This window comes from Anser anser (assembly GCF_964211835.1).
Source record: "Anser anser genome assembly, chromosome: 4".
Lineage (NCBI taxonomy): Eukaryota > Metazoa > Chordata > Aves > Anseriformes > Anatidae > Anser > Anser anser.
In genome coordinates, this window is record NC_139724.1 from 78,729,000 (window position 1) to 78,745,208 (window position 16,209).

The 16,209-nt window shown below is 66.8% G+C and overlaps 2 protein-coding genes across 2 annotated transcripts in view; one reads left to right on the forward strand and one right to left on the reverse strand.

The window, feature by feature from the left end:
- Positions 1-14,089, forward strand: part of LOC310898247 (dedicator of cytokinesis protein 2-like) — a 69,840-nt gene extending 55,751 nt beyond the window's left edge. Inside the window, exons 29-53 of the mRNA XM_083832883.1 lie at positions 2,412-2,510; positions 2,765-2,859; positions 3,481-3,559; positions 3,685-3,785; positions 3,988-4,046; positions 4,695-4,843; positions 5,782-5,867; positions 6,350-6,506; positions 6,791-6,831; positions 7,062-7,152; positions 7,241-7,360; positions 7,815-7,904; positions 8,050-8,154; positions 9,592-9,733; positions 9,895-9,976; positions 10,080-10,164; positions 10,393-10,479; positions 11,045-11,221; positions 11,353-11,436; positions 11,520-11,657; positions 11,961-12,046; positions 12,509-12,659; positions 12,858-12,954; positions 13,192-13,325; positions 13,394-14,089. Of these exons, the coding sequence (XP_083689009.1) occupies positions 2,412-2,510; positions 2,765-2,859; positions 3,481-3,559; positions 3,685-3,785; positions 3,988-4,046; positions 4,695-4,843; positions 5,782-5,867; positions 6,350-6,506; positions 6,791-6,831; positions 7,062-7,152; positions 7,241-7,360; positions 7,815-7,904; positions 8,050-8,154; positions 9,592-9,733; positions 9,895-9,976; positions 10,080-10,164; positions 10,393-10,479; positions 11,045-11,221; positions 11,353-11,436; positions 11,520-11,657; positions 11,961-12,046; positions 12,509-12,659; positions 12,858-12,954; positions 13,192-13,325; positions 13,394-13,483 (2,625 nt within the window). The 3' untranslated portion in view covers positions 13,484-14,089. The remainder of the gene's footprint in view (positions 1-2,411; positions 2,511-2,764; positions 2,860-3,480; positions 3,560-3,684; positions 3,786-3,987; positions 4,047-4,694; positions 4,844-5,781; positions 5,868-6,349; positions 6,507-6,790; positions 6,832-7,061; positions 7,153-7,240; positions 7,361-7,814; positions 7,905-8,049; positions 8,155-9,591; positions 9,734-9,894; positions 9,977-10,079; positions 10,165-10,392; positions 10,480-11,044; positions 11,222-11,352; positions 11,437-11,519; positions 11,658-11,960; positions 12,047-12,508; positions 12,660-12,857; positions 12,955-13,191; positions 13,326-13,393) is intronic.
- Positions 14,090-14,299: 210 nt separating this feature from the next.
- LOC310898257 (uncharacterized protein) lies at positions 14,300-16,122 on the reverse strand. Its single transcript, XM_083832971.1, has 5 exons — positions 15,839-16,122; positions 15,509-15,626; positions 15,206-15,439; positions 14,975-15,124; positions 14,300-14,697 (listed from the first exon to the last, which is right to left on the reverse strand). Exons 1-5 carry the CDS (start codon positions 15,849-15,851, stop codon positions 14,649-14,651), a joined length of 564 nt encoding a protein of 187 aa, XP_083689097.1. The 5' UTR covers positions 15,852-16,122; the 3' UTR covers positions 14,300-14,648.
- Positions 16,123-16,209: the final 87 nt, after the last annotated feature.

Consider the following 16,209-nt stretch of genomic DNA (forward strand, 5'->3'; position numbering starts at 1 on the left):
TGCAAGGCTCATGCAGCCCTGCGGCGATGGTGGGTGACATCCACTGCGGCTGCTGCGTGTAAAATGGCCCCCCAGGGCCCCGAGAAGGAACGAGCTGCTCCTGCCCCCTGTGAGCAGTGTGCCTGCCCAGACGGGCTCTGTGGCACTACACACGGCGACACCTGGAGCTGCGGGTGGGCTTGTGGTAGCCCCGGCTTTGGCACCGCTTGGTCTGGGAGCGGGCCTGGCTGGGGCTGAGGCAGCAGCCGTGCACGGCGAGCAGAGGCTTGATCCCAGCTCTGCAGGCGAGCTGTGCCCGCTCGGCCACGCGGGCAGCTGGTGACCGGAGTGTCTCTGCAGCACTGCTGCTACACGCCTGCAAGGCTGCCCCATGTGCAGGTGCTGCTGACCCTGCTGTGTGCCGGCCTTCAGCAGGGACACTTCAGGTCTGTAGCTTCACTTTGATGCTAAAAAAGGATTGGGATTCATTGCATTGTCATTCGTTTCCTTCTCACGAGATAATTCTCTGCAAACCCGCCTCCGTCCCTGACTCCAGCTGGGCCTGGCTGCAGCACCCAGTGCTTCCCCACAGCAATGCCCCACGCTGGGCCACCCCCCTCCCCAGGCCACGCTCCCGCAGGCCTGGCTCCTGCCCCTCCGTGGGGCTGCCTGGGGCCAGCACGGGTGAGCAGGGGCCCTTGGCCGCAGGTGGCAGCTGCGTGGCATGGGCTGGCTGTCCCCTGCGAGCCTGGCAGCACCCACCTTGCTGGCTCCCCCAGGCACTGGCAGGAGCTGGCCCGGGGCTCGTTCCCTGCTGCTGGGAGGGCAGCGAAAGGAGCTGAGGGAGACTTCAGCACGGGGCACCCCAGGCAGGGCAGCACGGCAGCCCCTGAGGAAAGGCTACACCTGAAACCACCCACGAGCCCTGTCAATGACACTAGGGCGCCTTCACTCATTCTGAGCCTGACAAATGATGCATCCTCCTCAGAAAGAGCTGCCTTTTCCCAGCTGCCAGGGCAGGGAGAGCTTTCTGGATGAACAGCCAAGCATGGGCCATGCTGGATGCTACTGAAACCCAGGAGGTGTCATGCAGCTGCGTGGCCAAGTGTTTGCCCTCGCTCAGCACCGGCTGTGCAGGGCTCTCCATTGTGCTGAAGTGACCTGAGTTGCCCTGGGCTGTGCATGGCCCCTGTCCACAATGGCACTTCCCAGGGCAGCTGGGCTGGTTTGTATTTTCCCCAGGAACACGTTTCTCTCTTTGTGGCACCCTTGTGGCTGCAGCTGGTGCTCAGAGCATCCAGCTTTCCAGCACACTGGCCGTGCTGCTGCGTGTCGTGGGGCCGGGGCAGGGCTGGTGTGTCCCCGGTGCTGCTGTGCACGGGGAGGCTCCCAAGTCACAGCCTCCTCGAATGGCACGCGAGGGCCTTGAGCTGGTGGCACGCACCCAGGGTGCGGGCTCGGTGGCATCCTCTTGCAGACCGCCCCAGCAGGGAGCAGCCCTTTGTGCCTGGCGGCAGGCAGCCTTCGGAAAGAAATGCTTTGAAGTGCCTCTCTGAGCCTGGTACTGCGTGCTGGCCAGCAGCTGAATGACCAGAGCTCAAGAAGGTCCTGGAGATCTAGCAACACTTTCTCGTTCAGTGATCAGGAGCTGCAACCCCATCAGCTCTTGGGCTTTAGACACTGAGCATCCATCAGGGAGTTTCCACTAGCTTTGTCCCAAGACCAAAGCGCCTCTTAACAAGTCAGTATTCAAAGTGCTTTAAAGTCTACTGCAGACTCGGATTTTACGTTAGAAGCATCATCAAGAAAATGTTGCATTAATAGACTAAAGGGAAGATGAAAGGCTTTGGTGAGCAGCAGGTGGGGCATTGCTCTCTGCCACCTGCTCCTCTCTTGTTTCACGAACAATGGAACAGAGCACAAGTCCAAGATCAAGCACAGCCTTTCTCACTGTGCAGAATGGGAATCGTGGTCAGCCTTTGCTACAGCTGCCCTGCTCGTGTCATAACAAACCTGTGAGCTCCCAGAGCGGGAGCACAGCTAACAGCTCAGTTTGGGACCCTTCACTAAAGGCAGTCTAGACACAACAGCTTCCAGAAAGAAGCTGCTTGCCGTTCTAAAAATGCACTTACATATTACCTTGAATTGACTTTAAACCCACAGATTTATGCTACCACAAATATGTTATAGCTATGTCCACGTCCTCTGCAGCACCATGGTAGGTGACAGGGCTGTCCCACCGTGGGACCGGGGTGTGCAGGGACCGGAGACAAAGGGATGAGGGAGCCAGGGCTGAGTGGGGCACAAGGAGAGGTCTGGAGAGCCAGGGAGTGGGGCCTCGGGGTGGGGATGGCTGAAGGAGCATGAGTGGGCTCACGGGGCCCCCTCGACTCGGGCCACAGCAGTGCTTGACCCAGCTGCTCCCTCCTCAGAGTCACTACGTGGCCTGCATGGCCGCCATCCTGAGCCAGATGGACAAGGACCACTACAGCTCCTACATCCAGGCGTTCCCCTCCCGGGCCGAGCTGATGGTGAGTGCTGCCCCACGCAGCGAGACCAGGGCCGTGGCGGGGGGCATGGGGCACTCTCCACTCTGACTCTCAAAAGGGACATCCCGCCGGTCCCACCACCCTGCCCGCAGCAGGGCACCTGGCACTGGTGTCACCGCCCCGGCCACCAGCACTGCTCGCATCCCCACTGCTGCGTGGCCGTTCGCTCCTGGCCCTGGTGCTCAGCACAGCATCATGGCTGAGCCCCAGCCCCTGACATCTCCTCTCTTCGGCAGGACTTCCTCATGGAGACTTTCATCCTCTTCAAGGACCTGATCGGCAAGACGGTGTACCCCTCTGACTGGATGGTGATGAACATGGTGCAGAACCGGTGAGGACCCCTGGGCTGGGAGGGACCCCGGTGCTGGGGCTGGGTGTGACAAGTGGGGCACATTGCTGGGGCACGCAGACACTGCCTGAGGCTGCCTTGGCCCCCCACGTCTGTCTCGAGCAGCCCTGGGGCAGTGCCTGGGCTGGCTCAGGGCAGCTCTGGGTGCTCCCTGCTGGGACAGCCCGGACCCTGGGAGCCCACGGAGGAGCTGCTCTCTCCATCCCCACAGGCGTGCTGTGGGGCCCAGGGGGAGGGGGGGAGCTGCTGCAGACACCCCATCCCTCCTTCCCTGGGTGTCTGCACACGGCAGCTGTGCTGGGGTTGCAAGTCGGGATGCCAGGGATGTGTCTGTTCGCACCTCCGGGCGGGTGCACCCGTGCAGCACCTGGCTGCACCACGGCAGGCAGAAGGGGTGCGCCGCCATGGGGACGTGGGCAGGAGCACCCTGCGAGCCCCAGCCCCTGGGGGAAGCTGGCGGTGCCCCAGGCTGCCCCCACCTGCCCCTGTTTCTTGCCTCCCGTGGCCGGGGGCCACCAGCCCTGCTCCCTGCCGCTGGTGGGCAGGGGGTCCGGCAGCGCGGCCACCCCCCGCTCAGCACCCATGCTGTGGGTGCTCCTGCAGGGAGTTCCTGCGCGCCATCAACCAGTTTGCCACGACGTTGACGGAGATGTTCCTGAGCAGCAGCAGCTTCGAGCTGCAGGTAAGGGGGCACCGCCCCCCCCGACGGGGGCTGCAGGGGACATGCCCAGCCTGCGGGGCTGCTGCATCCAGCCCCAGCTCTCCCTGTGCCACCTCAGCTGGCACTTGTCCCCATTTTCACTGCAGCTTTGGAACAACTATTTCCACCTGGCCGTGGCTTTCCTCACCCAGGACTCCCTGCAGCTGGAGAACTTCTCCCAGGCCAAGCGCACCAGCATCCTGGCCAAGTGAGTCGCTCCTGCCTCCGCCTGCCCGAGCTCTGCCGCTCGGTTCGAGGCTCCAGCCCCAGCCTGCTGCTGTGCTGTGCTGTGCAGGCAGAGACCTGGGGATGAGCCGCTCAGGCTGTGCTTGGCCTCCTGGCCTGGAAGCTGACATGCCATGGGCCGTGCCCAGCTGCGGAGTGATGCTAACCACCACCCATCCTGGCAGGTACGGGGACATGAGAGCCAAGATTGGAGCTGCCATTCGGGACATGTGGTACAACCTAGGTGAGCTGTGGTGTTGCCAGCAATGAGGAGGCCTGGAGAGTTTCTGCAGGCTGCCGTTGATCGCCACTGTCCCCAGAAACGGGTGCCGGGGAGTGGAATATTACAAGTGTGGGGCATGGGAGGCTGCAGGCGTGCGCCCCGTGGGATGCTGCGGGATGTGCCAGCCCGTGGTCCTGAGGTCACTCTCCCAGCCAGCAGCGTCCCCGCGCCGGGGCTGGCGTCTGCCCGTGGCTCTGTGCCGCAGGGCGCGGGGCAGCCAGAGCGCAGCGTCAGGCACGGCTGGGGGAAGGGGCTGCTGAGGCTGTGTTGGGATGATGTCTCCTCCTGCGTGTGGAACCACGGAGCAGTGCCTGGTGCCCACAGGCTCCCGTGTGGGTTGTTTGCCTGTGCAGTGCCTCTGGGACACCAGCACAGCCCGAGCTGATGGTCCCATAGCCAAGTGTTGGTCGTGCTGTCCTGGCCGCCCAGCGCGACCTCCCTGCTACTGCTGCTGCCCAGGAGAGCTGCCTGGCTCTGCTGCAGCCACCTGCACTGGGCGTGCAGACCTCTCCTACTGCCGCCCCCCCCGGCCTCTTCCACACACAGCTGCCTGTTCCTGGGCACAGGCTGCAAGTGCCTAGGCAGGCCAGCCTTCCATGCCCTCCCCAGGCCATCGCAAGATCGAGTTCATCCCGGGCATGGTCGGCCCCATCCTGGAGATGACGCTTGTGCCGGAGCTGGAGCTGCGCAAGTCCACTATCCCCATCTTCTTCGACATGATGCTCTGCGAGTACCAGCTGACCGCGAGCTTCAGCCGGGTGAGTGCCCAGGGCCAGGCTGGGCTGGGGAGGCCAACGCGGCTGGATCCTGCCTCTGGCCCGGGCTGACCATCCCTGTGGCGTGGGTGGGGGCTCCTGGGACGTGCAGCTGCAGCAGGGAGGGGATGGGGACAGGGCCTCCCACCTCAGGGTGGTGCTGAGCATTTCCCAGCGACCAGCAGGGACAGGCCAGGTTGTCTGCACTCAGCGGGTCCCAGCACTGGCTGGAAACAAGCACGGTAGGAGGGGAGAGGTCTGTATAAACCTCCCGTATTGCCACACTCTTCCTGAGCTGCTGTGAGTTTTCTATGTGCAAAAGGTTTTTCCAGTTTGTGATCGGGTGGCATCGGTCTTTTCTGAGCTGGAAGCCTATCTGCCTGTGGGACGTCCTGTGGAAGAAGGGCTGGGACCTCCCCAGAGCCATGCTCTCCCATGTCCCATGCCATGTACGTGCAGGCTTCAGCGTCCACCTGGAGCAGCTGCAGCACAAACCCAAAGGCTGAGCTTCAGCTGGGGGGTGGGGGACCCAGGCAGGCAGAGCCCTGTCCCCCCAGCAGGGCAGGCAGCGGCTTTAGGGGGCACGGGGCACTGTCCAGAGATCCCCAGGACACTGTCCCCTCCCACAGCGCCGGGATGCCCCAGGCTGCAGGAGCAGCCCAGGCTGCTGGGAGGTGGCAATGAGGAAGGAGCAGGACCTGGGGAGCAACTGGGGGCCAGTGGGAGCTGGGGAGTGGGACTGGGCTGGGCAGCCCTGGGAGAGCCACCTGCAGCAGCTGAGCCCAGGGCTGCTTGCGTGGCCCGAGCTGGCTCCAGCCCCGCAGCCACCCTCTCCCGGCGCCTGCTGCCTTGTGCCCCGCAGAGCTACGGTCGTGGCAGCCTGGGGCTGAGCTCAGCACATCCTCGGTTCCTCGGACGCGCTCACGTCTGTATCTTTGCAGTTTGAGGATGAGATCCTGCGCAAGCTGGACAGCGAGGTGGAGGGTGGCCGGGGAGATGAGCAGTACAAGCAGCTTTTTGAGAGCATGTGAGTGTGCAGCACCACCACCATGCCCCTCCCTCTGCGAACGACCCTTTGCTATGCTCTGTGCCCCTGCGCCAGCTGACTCTTGTCCATCCCACTCCTCCGTGCTGTGCCGTGACCCAGAGCGCACCTCCCGGGGCGCTGGATCTGAGAGGGAAGAGGCTGTGCCCAGGGAGCAACGTGTGCCCTCGTGCACCACAGCAGCTCCAGCCAGCCCCCTGGGCCCCCGCCCTGCCCTGGTGCCCTGCTCCTGCCCCACGCACCCATCTCAGCCCGGTGTGCGGGGCAGTTGGGGCAGTCGGGTCTCCCCCCCCCGTCCCTGGTGTGCCTGCTGGGGGCAGCACGGCTGCTGGCTGGCTGCTGACCCGGCGGTGCTTTTTTGTCCCTTGCTGGGGGGGCCTGGCACCCGCACCTCGGGTGCAGCTAAGCTGGGGCATTGCAGAGCCGAGCACGCAGCCAGACCCATCGCCTCCTCTGCTCCCCAGCCTGCTCAGCTGCTGCCGGGGTCACCCTGAGCTGGCCAAGCCCGGGGAGAACTTTGTGGCGTTGGTGACGGGGCTCCTGGAGCGGCTCCTCGACTACCGGGCGGTTATGAACGATGAGAACAAAACCTACAGCATGAGCTGCACCGTCAACCTCCTGGTGGGTGCCTGCCCCGTGCCCCCAGCTCCCGGGGCCGGCTGTGCTCAGCCCCACGTCCCCCTGAACATCCGTGGGGTCTGCAGCAGCCCCAGCGCAGCAGAGCTGGGGTGTACAGGGTGCCAGGCTGGTGCCCCTGGCTGGGCAGCACCATGCAGCCCTGCACTGCCAAGGGTAGCCCAGTGTCTGCTGTGCTGGGTCCTGGTGGCAGCGTGACCCGGAGCTGGGGAGCATGGGGGCTGCGCTGGGAGCCCCCTGGGGCTGCTCTAACGCCTGCTCTTCCCCAGAACTTCTACAAGGAGATCGACCGCCAGGCCATGTACATCAGGTGAGCGCTGCCCCAGGGAGACCCCCAGCACCGGCCAGTGCTCCAGTGGAGCTGGCCAGCACAGGAAGGCGCCCAGCATCGGCCGGGGGGTCCCCAGCCTTGAGCTGCCCCCACCCCTCCTGCCCCGGCCCCTACATGGGGGGAGGAAGGTGGAGCAGCCGGAGGGCAGGGTGCCGGGGGCTGTCCCCCCTGCCTGGCATCGTGCCCGGCACGTGGCGCCCTGCTCCCAGGTACCTGTACAAGCTGAAGGACCTGCACATCAGCTACGAGAACTACACAGAGGGAGCCTACACGCTGCTGCTGCACGCGCGGCTCCTCAAGGTGCGGCACGGTGGGCGGGGGCCAGGGGCCGCCACGCGCCTCGGGGTCCCCAGGGCTCTGCGTGACAGGCTCCCGCTGCCCGGCACAGTGGTCGGATGAGGCGAACACGGCGCCCATGCAGGGCTTGCACAGCCCCAGCCTGCACACCCAGCGCCAGCTGAAGGAGGCTCTCTACAACCAGATCATCAACTACTTCGACCAGGGCAAGGTGAGCACAGCGCGGGGCAGCTGCAGCCCCTGGGCCACCCCAGCTCCCCGCCATCGCCGCCCTGCTCCGAGCCCCCCCGTGGGCAGGGTCTCCCTGTGCTATTGCCGGGATGGGGCTGGAGCTGCCCTGCGCCAGGCAGGAGGCAGTGAGCTCGGGCCGGACGGCTCCTCCCTGCAGCCCCCCCAGCTCTCCATTCCACCATCCTGTACGAGCCTCAGCCCTGGCCCTGGGGAGATGTGGGGAGTTTTGGCACCCCACAGGGGGCTGGCCTGGCAGGGGGCACCGTGGCTGACGATGGCAGGAGATGAGCCCTGCTGCAGCACGCCGGGGACCCGTCCCGCTCCTCCTGCAGGAGCAGAGCTGCAGTTACCCTGCAGAAGGGGCTGGGTGCTCTGGAAGCACCCAGTCCCCTTCCCACCCCAGTTTACCCCACACCCTGGCCCCTCTGCTGCAGATGTGGGAGGAGGCCATCCACATCTGCAAGGAGCTGGCGGAGCAGTACGAGAGCGAAATCTTTGACTACGAGATGCTGAGTGAGATCCTGGTGAGTGCCTGGCTGGGCTGGGCTGGGCGATGGACCGGGCCGGGGTCTGGGCTGGGGTCACTGTGCCAGCGGGCCACGAGCCGTGGGGCAGGGCAGGGCGGGCTGCGGGGCTCCTGCACCCCCCCAGTGCCATCTCCCCTTGCAGCAGCGGGAAGCCAAGTTCTACGAGAAGATCCTGAAGGTGCTGCGGCCCAGCCCAGACTACTTTGCTGTGGGCTACTATGGGCAAGGCTTCCCCACCTTCCTCCGGGTAAGTCTCCTGGCTGCTGCGCTCAGCCTGGGCTGCTCTGCAGCGACGTACTGCGCCCTGCCCACGGCCAGCTCTGCCCAGCAGCTATGGCCCTTTCAGGGCATTGTCCCTGCGAGCAGAGCCCCAGAGCTGTCCCTGCTCCTCACCAGGATGGCAGCAACAAACTGGTCCCTGTGGCCTGGCCCTGGTGGGGAGATCAGGCTGCCCAGGGAGGTTGTGGAGTCTCCTTCTCTGGAGATATTCAAGGCCCATCTGGACGCCTACCTGGGCAGCCTGCTCTAGGGAACTGCTTTGGCAGGGGGGATGGACCCGATGGTCTCTTGAGGTCCCTTCCAACCCCTACAATTCTGTGATTCTGTGATCTAGTGGAGGTCTGGCAGCACACGGGGATGGGGATGGGGATGAGGACAGAGACATGGTCCTGAGGGATGAGGCTAGCGGGAGCTCCGTGGAGCTCACCCCAGCTTGCTTTGGGGAGCAGCATTTGCAAAAGAAACACATGGCATGAAAAGCTGCAGTTCTCAATAGCACATGACAGAGAGGGCCCTGGACAGCGTCCTTGGCACGCAGGGATGCAGTACCTCTGCTGGCCCATCTCTGCCCAGAGCGCTGGTACTGGCGCTCCACCTGTAGCAGCTGTACCTGCACTATCTCATGGCTGCAGCGCGCAGGGAAGTTGTGTCTGCACCACGTTGTCTGGGGCACTTAGACAGATTTGTGCTGTATCCTGTCTGTGCTGCAGAGATATGTCTGTGCTACCTGTGAATGCATTCAGGTACCTCCCGGAGCATCCCCACCGCCCCTCTCCACGTCCCTGCCAGCAGCACAGGTTTAGGGAGAATGGGAGGCCTTTGGGCAGCTGTCTGCTGAGTGCCCTTCCCTTTCCCTGTGCTGGCAAACAGGCATCCAGTGTCCACCAGTGGGAGCAAGGCTCATCTACTCGGACAAAAGCAGCGTTTCAGCCCCATTCACTCCTTTTACTTTTCTTACATTTTTTTAGTCTGCTCGGGCATCGGTTTGCATGCTTGGTGCGCTTCTTCCATCTGAAGTGTTGGTACTTATTTTGCTACTCTGCTGTTCCAGCCACAGCAAGAGCTGCATCATTTTTCCCAAGGTCAAACCCATTTTCAAGGTCTTGCTGCCTCCTGGGTGGGTTTCTGTATCCACTGACTGCAGACCTGGTCACTGTGCACCTGAGCAAAGAGCTTCTCTCCAGAGCCCCAGCTGCCAGAGCCAGCTACCCTTTAATTCTGTTTTCCTCCAGCTGTTGGGTTAGGGGATTTTTTTTCCAAGAAGGGGTTTCGCACTCGGTCGGAGGCTCAGCCTTGCTGGTGCATGCACCCGCCTGTGCACATCGGCGCTCACTGTAGCCCGAGCACAGGGAGGCCCCCGGCCCCGCTCACAGCGTGCTGGGACCGACTGCCCTTCCTCCCACAGAACAAGGTCTTCATTTACCGAGGCAAGGAGTATGAGCGCCGGGAGGACTTTGAGATGCGGCTGCTGAGCCCCTTCCCCAATGCCGAGAAGCTGAAGACCACATCTCCGCCCGGCCCCGACATCACTGGCTCCCCGGGGCAGTGTATCCTGGCAGCGCGGGGATGGGCAGGGCGGGTGGTTCCCTGGGCCTTCATCCCCACGCGGGTCCCACAGCACCCCCTGCACACCCCCACGCCCCCTGTCCCCTGCAGCCCCAGCCCCTCAGCTGCGCGGTGCTTGCCTGTGGCTCCTTCACTCCCGCAGACATCCAGTGCTTCACCGTGCAGCCGGTGGAGGAAGCCAAGGTCCGGTTCAAGGACCGGAGCATCCCGGAGCAGATCACCAAGTGAGTCCCCCGGCAGGGAGGGGTGCACCACCTGGTGTGGGACACCACGGGGATGTCTTCCCCTCCACACCTCTCCGTGCTCTGCCCCTTCCCTCCTCTGCAGCTTCTACAAAGCCAACCACGTCCAGAAGTTCAGCTACTCACGGCCCTTCAAGAAAGGCCCAAAGGATCCAGACAACGAATTTGCAGTGAGTGCTTCCAGGGGCTGCCGGGACCCCAGGACGGGGGGAAAGACAGAGCTGCAGGGGCCCTATGAAGAGCCAGGTCTCAAGGGGATGCAGAGAGACGGGGGGCTCTGGTCCTGGGATAGAGAAGGCGGCAGCCCCGTGTGGGAGCCCCCCACCCCGTGGGGCCGCTGGGGGCATCCTGGGGTGACGGGGAGCGGGGCAGCACAGTGACTGCTGCCCTGCCTGCAGACCATGTGGATTGAGCGGACGACCTTCGTGACAGCCTACCCCCTGCCTGGCATCCTGCGCTGGTTCGTGGTGACCACCACTACCACGGTGAGGAGGGGGCTGCGAGGGGAGCGGGGCCATCCCCAGGCGCCCCTTTCCTGGGCTGCCCCCCTGCCCAGCCAGCAGCTCTGCACGTGGCTTGTACCCCTCGGTCAGAGTGGGGGGGGGGGGGGGGCAAAGCCCGGGGGGTTTGGGTGCTGCAGCAGTGACGGCAGGTGACACACAAGTCTGGGCTGTGGCACAGCTCTGCTGCAGAGCCCCGGTATGACAGCACAAGTGCTGCCACGTCATGTCCCTGGGGTGCTCCTGCTGTTGTACAGCTGCCCCCACAGTGCCAATGACGTTTACCCGGGTTTCCATAAGCTGAGTGGTTTCCATCCACTGAGCTGCCCCTGCCACGCCGCCACCTGGGCTGCAGCCTCTCGCCTGAAGCGAGAACCGTGCAGGCAGCCCGGAGCCAGGGACCCACACAGCGCGTCCCCGCAGGCCACCAGCTCAGTGCCAGAGGCTCGAGGGGCTTCTTCGGGCCCCCAGGGCGAGATGTGCAGCCCCGGGGCTGGGGAGGGCAGGGCTGCGGGTCAAGCAGCTGCTGACCCTCCCTCCCTGGGCACAGAACATCATCTCCCCGCTGGAGAACGCCATCGAGACCATGATGAAAACAAACGAGAAAATTCTGAGCGAGATCAACCGGCACCAGAGCGACCCCAGCCTGCCGGTCAACCCACTTTCCATGCTGCTCAACGGCATCGTGGACCCTGCCGTCATGGGCGGCTTCGCCAAGTATGAGACGGTGAGGACGTGCGAGTGCTGCACCGGGGCTGGTGCTCTCGGTGCAGGGGACAGAGCACAGGGCGCCAGCACCACTCTGCACCCGCTGCGCCCGTGCCAGCCACCAGCGGGACTGAGCGGGGCTCGCTGCAGGCCTTCTTCCAAGAGTCATACCTGAAGGAGCACCCCGAGGACCAGGTGAACATCGACAAGCTGAAGGACCTGATCGCCTGGCAGGTAGCGCCTGTGGCACCCCTCCAGCAGCCCTGGCCCAGGGAGCCCCACGACCCCAGCCAGACCTGTGCCGCCTTCCCCTGCAGACCCCGCTGTTGGCAGAGGGGATCCGGATCCACAGGCGGAAGGTGACGGAGGACTTGCGGCCCTTCCACGAGCGCATGGAGCAGTGCTTTGTGCAGCTGCGGGCCAAGGTGGAGAGCCAGTACGGCGTGCGGGAGATGGTGAGTGCCAGGGCAGCGTGGGGCACCCCCAGGGGGTTGCTGCAGAAGATGCCCCGTGTCTTGGGGCAGTGGATTGGGCCCGATAGGGCCACAGCTGCAGCAGCAGCAGGGCTGGGGGCAGCGTGCGTGCAGGAGCACAGGGTCTCTGCCTGCCCTGGGAGCAGGGACAACTGCCACTGGGTAGCACTGCAACCAGGAGGGGCGAGAAGGGCACTTCTGGCCTTGGCTGAGCACGAGGGGAGGCAGCAGAGGAGAGGCTCTGTGCCTCACCCCTCCTGGCTCTCGGTCCCCCTGCGCTCTCAGATCTCCTTCGAGGACCGGCGAAGTGGGCGACCCCGGTCCGCAGCCTGGGGACCGGACTGGGACCGGCTGAGCCATGCTGGAGACAGGCGAGTGCGGTGTTGGGGAGGCACGCTGGCGGCCCTGCCTTACCCCCCTGCCATCCCCACGCCCCTGAGCAGTGCTTTGCTCCCACTCCCCGGGGCCCCACACGCTTCTCTCCCTCCCACCCAGCACAATGCCCACCCAGCTTCCCTCCCTGGTGCTTTATGCCGAGCCACATCTTGGGGCCCATCCTGCCACGCCACCACGATAGCCCCATCCCTTCGGGTGGACACAGAGCAGACACACCACATGCAGCCCCCCCCGCTCACCTGGACACCGCTGTCCCTGAGCCATCCATGCCCCTCCTTCTGGGTCCTGCCCCAAGCACCCGCTGCTGAGCTCTGCCAGGGTCGGTGCTGGTGCCTGGCTCAGAGTGGCCGCGCCTGGTTGTGGCCTGGCTGGTGCACGGCACAGCCCCGCTCCCTTTCCCCTGCACCGGCCCCTCACCAGCCCCAGTCTCTCTGCAGCACGGAGGCACCCCCGACCCCAAAGCCTGCCCCACGCACTGCCGAGAGCGAGGACCGCAGGAGTGAGCGCAAGGAGAACCGCTCCAGCACCTTCTTTGGGTACCGGCGGCAGGAGACGCGCCTGTCTGTCCCGGAGCTGCCAGAGCCCAAGGTGATGGTGCCCAGCACAGCCCTGGAGCCTTCCTGCTTGCTCCAGGCTGGTGGAGGGGAGCAGGGGCAGAGCTGGAGGCACGCAGGGCTCAAAGCCCTGCAGACAGGGTGCTGGAGAGCATCGTGCCCTGCCAGAGGCTCCTGCGCTCCTGGGCCGTGGTCCTGACCCCAGGCACTGAGCCCTCTCTCTGTGCCCCAGGATGAGAAACGGAGACTGTCCCGCAACATGAGCGAGAGCAGCCTGGGCAGCTGCGATGGGAAACAGCCCCCGCCGAGCCGCGAGCCCAGCACCGCAGGTACCCCCAGCTCTGGAGCCTTCCCGCCCCTAGCAGCCTCAGCACAGCCGGGGGGCACCTCCCCAGCACCACAGCCCTGGTGGCGTCCGGCCCGTGCCCCCGAGAGCAGGGCTGCAGCCCCTCAGCACTGGGCCCTCGCTCCCGAGGGTGGCCACGGGCAGCCCAGGGCCCCCAGAGCAGGCCCGGGCCCCTCCGGTGCCGTGCCGGGCGCGCTGCCCAGCCTGCCTTCCTCCACAGCGCTGTCCCCGTCTCCCACGGGCTTCGGCGGCCGCGTGAAGAGCGCCAGCAAGGCCCCGCCACTGCCCCGCAGGATCAGCCCCACCGTGTACGAGGCCTTCCTGGAGCAGAGCGATGCTGCCAGCGGGGGGAAGGTACCGCCCGGCCCTGCCCCGGCCCCTGCGCAGCCCCTGCCCCCTGTAACCATCCCCTCTGCTCGCAGGCGTTGCCATCGCCGACAGCGGATGGAAGCAGGGGGCTGAAGTCACCCCCGCCGCCGCCACCGAAGTCCAAGCGGCTGTCACAGCTCTGAGCCATCCCTGCCCGTGGGGGCCGGAGCAGGGGGCCCTGCCCCCGACAGCCGCCCCCCTGCCTCTCCCACAGCGCTTGCACCAGAAGCACCCCGCGCGGCTCCTGGATGCCCCGTGCACCCCGAGGTGCTGCTGCCCTCGGGCTGTGCCCCCAGCTGGGACCCCCCGACCACTGCTCTGCTTCAGACGTGGCCCAGCCCCGCTGCCCCTCTCACCCCCCACGCAGCCCCCCCAGCGCTGTGCCCGCAGGCCACCAAGAGGACCTGCCATCCCACCACCGTGACCATCCTGGCACAGGGCAAGCCAGAAAGCTCCCTGCCAGGCTGAGCTGAGCCCCCCACACCCTCCCTCGGCTGCTCCCCCATCCCGCAGCACTGGGACGAACGCTTCTGGCCCTGGCTGTGCTTGTGCAGGAGCCAGCCAGGTCCGTGAGCACAGCCTGGGCAGCGCCGTACCTCGTGCAGTGCCATCCCTCCTGCTGGTATCCAGCCTCACCACCCCACCTGTGCTGAGCTGGCACCGCTGCGGCCAGCGGCATGGCCCCCGCCTCCCTGCTGCAAGCAGGCTGCAGCCATGAGCTGACTAATAAAGGGCCCACTTGTCAGCCAGGTGCCCTGCAGTGTTCATCAAAACCCAGCGCCCGCCGCAGCACTCGTCCCTGCCCCACAGGGCCCCCTCCACGGCCAGCCACTGCCCCAGCACCGCGTCGTGCTCCAGAGCGGGGCCTCGCGGCGAGGAGAGCCCAAGGCAGCCCCAGGCGCTGGGGCTCCCGTTCTCAGCGGCCGGGCTGTGCCAGGTGTCACACAGGGACAACCAGCTCGCCGCTCTGCCTGCGGAGCTGCACCAGGCTTTTTATTTCCCCCTGGCGTTGCAGGCTCAGGAGCCACATTTACAGTCTTCTGTATCAAACAGCAGGAACCCAGACCCACACCCAGGGGACAGGGAGGGCCGGGGCTGCCCGCAGCAGGAAGCTGCCGTCGCCGGGTTCCTGGCTACGAAGGAGGGCACGGACCGGCTCCCCAGGCTGGGGTAAAGAAGGAACACGGAGAGATGGCGCCTCGTGCCACCAACACGACGTCTGCGAGCAGAGCGGCTGCACCGCTGCCTGGGCTCCCTCCGTGCTGAGCGGAGCGGCAGAGCCGCCTGTCCCTCGCCGATCTCAGCTCCTCACAGCGGGTTTGCTGAGGAGGCTGCCAGCCGCTTCCCAATGTAGATCCTGATGGGAGACAGAGACCGTAAGGAACCTGCCTGGGGAGGGCATGGCTGCGAGGTGTGAAGGCAGCAGCCACAAAGATGACTGCGGCTGCTGGGAAAAGCGGTGTGAGAGCTCCCAGGAATGAGCAGAAGAGTTCCTCCCCTCCCCAGGGCGACAGCCTCCTGCCAGGGCAGCCAGAGGCCCCCGCACAGCGCCGGGGAGCGCAGACGCGCACAGCAAAGCAGGGCTGCGCCCCGCTGGCACCCAGGGGTCGGTTCCGGCCCTGGCAGAGACTCACCCCAGCCCCAGCGTCAGCACGTGGCTGAGCAGCAGCGAGGGGATGAAGAGCAGCAGCAGCTCCGAGCTGAAAAGCCTCTTCTTCCTGCCCACCGCCCCTCCCGGCAGGCTCCACAGCACCGGCGGCGGGGCGCACGCGAAGGCGAAGTCCCTGGGAAGAGCGCGCCGTCAGGGGCCGCGGAGGGAGGGGGCAGGCGTAGCGGGAGGGCGGCGGGGCACAGCCGGGCCTTACTTGGCGGGCAGGCGCTCAGGGCAGTGGGCACAGCCCCGGGCGAGGGCTGCAGGCGGGCGTCGCCCCGTCCGCTCGGCGTCCTCCGGCGCGTCCCGCTGGGCGCAGGCGGCCGGCTCCCCCCCCGGCAGGGGCTGCGGGCGGCCCGGGGGGGCGCCGCCGCGGGGAGGGGGCCGCTCGCTCGCCTGCCCGGCTCCTTCCTCGCCGCGGGCCGGGGGGCTCGGCGCCGGCAGGGCCCTGCGGACGCAGCCCCGCCGGTCACCGGGCCCCCGCCGGCCCCGGCCCCGCCGCCCGCCCGGCACTCACCCGTCGGCGCCGTCGGGCTCCAGCTGCGCCTCCAGCAGCAGCCGCTCCACGTCGGCGTGGCAGGAGGAGGGCGCGGGGTCGGCGCCCCCCGGGCCGCTCCGCAGCTGCACCCAGGAGCCTGCGGGCAGCCGTCAGCGCCGCGCCGCACGGAGCCCCCCGGCCCGCCCCGCCGCCCCCCGGCCCGCTCCCGGGAGCCCCCCGCGCCCCCCCGGCCCGGCCGCGCCCCCCGTTCCCCCCCGGTGCGCGGCGCCGCGTGCTGGGCTCGGCCCCCCGGGCCGCCCCCCCGGGCCGCCCCCCCCGGGCCGCCCCCCCGGGCCGCCCCCCGCGCACCGCCGCCTGCCATGGCCCCGCCGCTCGCCGCCGCGCTCAGCCCCCGCCGGCGCCGCGGCTCCGCCGGTCACGTGACGCCCGCAGCCCGCCCCCCCCATGTAAATAAAGCCGCCGGCACCGGGACCCCGCGCGTTAAAAGGGCGCCGGCTCCGCCCGCTGGGCCCGCGCTGAAGGCGGCCGCCGCCAGCCCCTCACCGGCCGCGGGCAGCGCCGCGCGCTCCGCATCGCCCCTTTAAGCGGCGCCTACGTGCGGCGGGCGGGCGGGCGGCTGCCGCGGCGCGTGCAGAGCTGCACGGAGCCCCGGGCCCCGCCCCGCCCCCGAGCCCCGCCCCCTCCCCGGTTCGCCCCCCCCGGCGCCGTCCCGCTGCCGC